At 40.4% G+C, this 5,457-nt stretch overlaps 1 protein-coding gene across 1 annotated transcript; it reads right to left on the bottom strand.

Moving 5' to 3' along the window:
* Positions 1–248: 248 nt before the first annotated feature.
* Positions 249–4,340, bottom strand: LOC116354941 (cadherin-related family member 5-like). Its single transcript, XM_031796998.1, has 3 exons — positions 4,144–4,340; positions 3,884–3,943; positions 249–2,208 (listed from the first exon to the last, which is right to left on the bottom strand). Exons 2-3 carry the CDS (start codon positions 3,930–3,932, stop codon positions 1,649–1,651), a joined length of 609 nt encoding a protein of 202 aa, XP_031652858.1. The 5' UTR covers positions 3,933–3,943; positions 4,144–4,340; the 3' UTR covers positions 249–1,648.
* Between the last annotated feature and the right edge of the window lie 1,117 nt (positions 4,341–5,457).

Below are 5,457 nucleotides of genomic sequence, written 5' to 3' on the forward strand. Positions count from 1 at the left end.
GTATTTTGATGAAGTTTGAGTCTATTTAGCAAGTATTTATTGGTTTTCCGGTGTAAACTCACAGCTTATATGAGAACTGGAACTCTGGGAGCCAAGTCCCGCCGACGCATCGCTCCAAATAGCGTGTTGGATTACCATCGCTCAACCTACCATCTGTAACCCAACACCCACCAACAGCAGTAGCACACTCACTGGTGGGGGTGGGGGTTAATTCATGAAGCCCCTCACATGGAAATAATGAGCATATGCATTAATCATCTCTTCTTTATTTAATAGTAGCAACACTTCCCCAAAGCCTGGGCATTTTTGCAACTCGACAACTCTTTTTTTCCTCTCTTCATCATACTCGTCTCAAGAGAAGTAAACACTTTTGCGTTTGTATTGCTTGTCCTAATCAAGCAATACATATGCATACACACGCACACACACAGTTCTGGTTCACCGAGTGCAATATGAAGAAGTACAGTACATTAACATTGCCTAGAGAAAACGCAAACATAATATTGATATTGTTAGTACATTATATGTTACCGTGATCTATACAAGTTGGAACCATACACTACTTAATCTTACACTGTATAACCTTGGCAAACATACTGTATATCAATTACAATGTGTGGCACACAGTGGAGGCTGCTGTGGGGAGGACGGCTCATAGTTATGCCTGGAATGGAGTCATTGGAATGGCATCAACCACATGGAAACCACGTTTGATAGCGTTCCATTGACTCCATTCCAGCCATTATTATGAGCCGTCCTCCCCTTAGCAGCGTCCACTGGTGGCACAGTCATGCAGTACTTGTCAATTGGGCTATATGCTTTAAGTCTAAAACAACTTTCACAATAGTGACAGAATTGCAAAGAGAGAAAATTGCAAAGAAAAATAAATGACCCCACCCACCTTCCCAGGAGGGACCTTGCAACTAGGACAAGATGATCTTGATCATATAGATTTATTCCATGACAGAATGCCTCCAAAACAACTACATCATGGGACACAGGGTTTAGATGATGAAACAGAAGATAGAAAGAGTCAAACTCTGTATGAAGTGGTACTACAGAGGTCTTTGACATCTGATAGACCAGAAGCCTGGAAGGTCTCCTGCCCTGTGTAAAGTAGAGGGGGATAAAATAACAAAAACAGGATCTTACATGTATATGTTATGTAATATTTTCTTATGTCCAGACCTGGTTAAAATACTATTTGAAATCATTCCAAATACTTAATCTGTGCTTGAATGAGCCTGCATGGTAAAATGGACCAATAAAATTGTCCCAAAACTGCAAACACTGCCCATTCAGCACTTCAGACAGGCTAGATAAAACACTCAAAGTATATGGAAGATTTCAGATAGTATGTTTGAGCCCAGGTCTGCTAATGACAGTCAGCACAGAGGATAGGAAAGCTTCAGTGAAAGACACACTACAGCATATAAGGCTTTACTGTCTACATAGTTATGGAAAGTTACTAGACAGGATAGCAGAAAAGTTAACAATTATGCTAATTAAACCTGACAAACAATTGCTGTACATTTCCCTCTCAGGCTGTGTCTGAAATGGCACTGTAATATCCATGTAAAAAAATATACCCTGGTCAATATCATGGTAATCAATATTATCAACTCTCCCGTTGCTGTTCATGATCTTCTCACACTCCGGAGGACGGCTCCTCTGTTCCAGATGATGGGGGTTCCAGGGTCCTGTCACCTGAGAAGGACGGCTCCTCGGTTCCAGATGATGGCGGTTCCAGGGTCCTGTCACCTGAGAAGGATGGCTCCTCGGTTCCAAATGATGGTGGTTCCAGGGTCCTGTCACCAGAGAAAGACGGCTCCTCGGTTCCAGATGATGGTGGTTCCAGGGTCCTGTCACCTGAGAAGGACGGCTCCTCGGTTCCAGATGATGGGGATTCCAGGGTCCTGTCACCTGAGAAGGACGGCTCCTCGGTTCCAGATGATGGTGGTTCCAGGGTCCTGTCACCTGAGAAGGACGGCTCCTTGGTTCCAGATGATGGTGGTTCCGGGGTCCTGTCACCTGAGAAGGACGGCTCCTCGGTTCCAGATGATGGGGATTCCAGGGTCCTGTCACCGGAGAAAGATGGCTCCTCGGTTCCAGATGATGGTGGTTCCAGGGTCCTGTCACCTGAGAAGGACGGCTCCTCGGTTCCAGATGATGGGGGTTCCAGGGTCCTGTTACCTGAAAAGGACAGGTCTAGAGACACATTCTGGTAATAAGCGTGAGTTAAAGAGTGACTGTTGCAATGTATCATTCTGAGTGTTCTTATTCAACATGGCAATGTTTTTTTGGGAACCACCAAACAATCGATTCAACATTTCCCATACATGCGTTAAAGAGGTCAATGGAACGCAGACCGTTGGAGATAAAAGAAACACTGTCATTGGCACCCATTCAAAAAGAGAATCTATTAAAAAAGTGGATATTCATCAAATCCCTTGTTTCTATGTTCGAACAGGCCCACAAGGTGGTTACTAAAATCCTATTATGGACATATTTGGCTGTTTTAGCTGCATAATATTTAGAAGGTGTCCTTTTCCTGTTCATATAAGCTGGTAACATAACTAGCATATAGAAATTGGTGGTTGTAGGTGAAGACGTTTTTAATTGTAATACAGTTGATTGGTGACGATGACATGAAAATGCATTGGGGTTGACATCTATACAAGCATTATACTCCGATTTTTAACCAAACATAGTGTGAAATACCATGTACAGTGGCTTCGGAAAGTACTCAGACCCCTTGACTTTTTCCACATTTTGTTACGTTACAGCCTTATTCTAAAATTCATTAAATAAATACAAATCCTCAGCAATCTACACACAATACTCCATAATGACAAAGTGAAAAAAGGGTTTTATAAACTTCAGCAAATGTATAAAATATACAAACAGAATTACTTTATTTACATAAGTATTCAGTCCCTTTGCTATGAGACTCGAAATTGAGCTCAGGTGCATCCTGTTTCCATCTATCATCCTTGAGATGGTTCTACAACTTGATTGGAGTCCACCTGTGGTAAATTCAATTGATTTGACATGATTTGGAAAGGCACAAAACTGTCTACATAAGGTCCCACAGTTGACAGTGCATGTCAGAGAAAAAACCAAGCCATGAGGTCAAAGGAATTGTTCGTAGGGCTCCGAGACAGGATTGTGTCGAGGTACAGATCTGGAGAAGGGAACCAAAACATTTGTAGTGTCATACCCAAGACGATTCGAGGGTGTAATCACTGCCAAAGAACCTTCAACAAAGTACAGAGTAAAGGGTCTGAATGCTTAAGTAAATGTGATATTTCAGTTTTTATATATATATACATTTGGAAAAAAACAACATAAAAAACAGTTTTTGCTTTGTCATTATGGGGTATTGTGTGTAGTTTGATGAGCGAAAAAAAAAATCAATTTTATTCATTTTAGAATAAGGCAGTAAATCAAAATGTGAAAAAAAGTAATGGGCTCTGAACACTTTCTGAATGCACTGTAAATGTAGGCAAATTATTAAAAAGTAGGTTCATTTTGAAGGGTTGCAATGAGGAGATTCTAGATCTATCCCTCACAGGGTGATGCGTGGGAGGTGTTTCCATGGCATTTTCACTGTTTTGGTTGAATTCCATTGACCTGTTTACAGCATGTATCTTGCACTGGGTTAAGGAGGAGAATGGAATCTTTCAAATTGAAACCCTTAGAATGAAACTTTCAGAGTAGAAAAAGTCTTCACAAAAGGAATATTTAGAACGGTAAAATGGTCAACAGACACTACAAAACACATCTCTACATATCTCTACATCTAAACAGGGATAGAAATGGTGAGGGGTGCAGAACAACTAACAGTAGGGGTGAATTAGTAGTGTGAAGGTGTCTCTCTCACATGCAAAGGCAATGCTGAGTAGGATAAGGACAGTCAACATCGTCGCCATGGGGACAGTCTCTTGAAAAGTAGATTGTAAAAGATTTTAAAACACAACTTATCATACAGTGTACAAAGTAAATATCCAAGACTGACACTTAGGATAGTGTAGATGACTTGACTAAATCAAGGGTAGATTCTGTAGGTAGTGTTCAGTTGTGTTGTCTGAACAGCCTTCCAGGACCAAACCAAACCACAAAGAAACACCATTAGTCTCTTACCTTCAAGAACAAGATGCTGGAACCTGACTGTGTGATCAGGAGTCAAGTTAATGTCTTCTCCCCAACAACTCACATTTTTTTATACTATAATTAACACAAGTCATTATGCTTGTGCAACCAAAGGGCATGTCTCTTGAGTGACTTCTTGTAATTCTGGTGAAATGTTGATGAAACTGGTGATCGCTTTCACTAGTTCCAATGCGAGGGGTTGCAGAGTGTCAAATGGCGAAATATGGTGTTATCACAAGGAAATGATTTGAACAATTTTTTAAACATTTCTCATGCTGTCCCTCCCTGGTATGGTTTCAACATGACGATGAGGATGATCATGGTGATTATGATGGTGGTGGTGATGATGGTTTATAAACATTCAATGTTGTTTTAGACAAAAACTTATGCACTACAGCCAATCTCTTTCCCCATGTCCACAGTGTCAGTTTTGTGAGCATGATTGACTAAATCCCTTTAAATCGAGGGAGCGGCCTTTTTCAAATGCCCAACTTACTGAGTCTTCCTCATTTTCTCTCTCCAACAACTTCCACAACAGCTTCAAGAAAATACTCCAGTAAACAACTGAACAGCCTTTTATTTCAGTCTCCTCTCTCTGTTGATATCAATTTTATTACACATTATATCCTCGTAGACAAGTTTGCAATATAAATAGGGTGGACAGGCCTTTCTGTTTTCATCCCATTGCTAGACATTAGCATTGAATAACGACTCTTTTGCTAAGTGATTGTTGTAGGAAAGAGTAAAAACCATATCAACTCAGCTATTAAACTTCGGAATAAATGATGTGCCAATGCCCATAACAATGCATATTCTTTATCACGCTAACCAGCAGAAATGTGATGCAAACGTGTTTTCTGCAGATCAAAAATAAGATAGTAATTTATTCTCCATTTGTCTGAAATACCAACAGTGTATCAGAAACGCACTTAATGCAACATTTGTTTGCTTACGTCTCTGGAGCAGTAGAGCCTCAGGGAACACTCATTAAACGGAGGATTTTGCTGAACATGTATACAATGAGTTGAACTATCCTTTGTGCTGCACTTCCAATGATATTGGCTCTGATGAAAGCATTCAATTTTTTTTGCTATTTCAACACCACTGGAATGCAATGAGAATGGAAAAGCTTGATTGCAACCACCATCAGCAAGCAGCTTTTATTAGGAAGTTTGACAATCTGCAAAGGACATAGCATTATGATTGGCTGTGAACTGAGTAAGATTATCATACTGTTATGACCTCTCACTCAGTAAGCACAGTCTGCATCTCAATTCAACAATGTTGAAAAGCAAGCCAATGAGA

Source organism: Oncorhynchus kisutch, linkage group LG19 (assembly GCF_002021735.2).
Source record: "Oncorhynchus kisutch isolate 150728-3 linkage group LG19, Okis_V2, whole genome shotgun sequence".
NCBI classification, from domain to species: domain Eukaryota; kingdom Metazoa; phylum Chordata; class Actinopteri; order Salmoniformes; family Salmonidae; genus Oncorhynchus; species Oncorhynchus kisutch.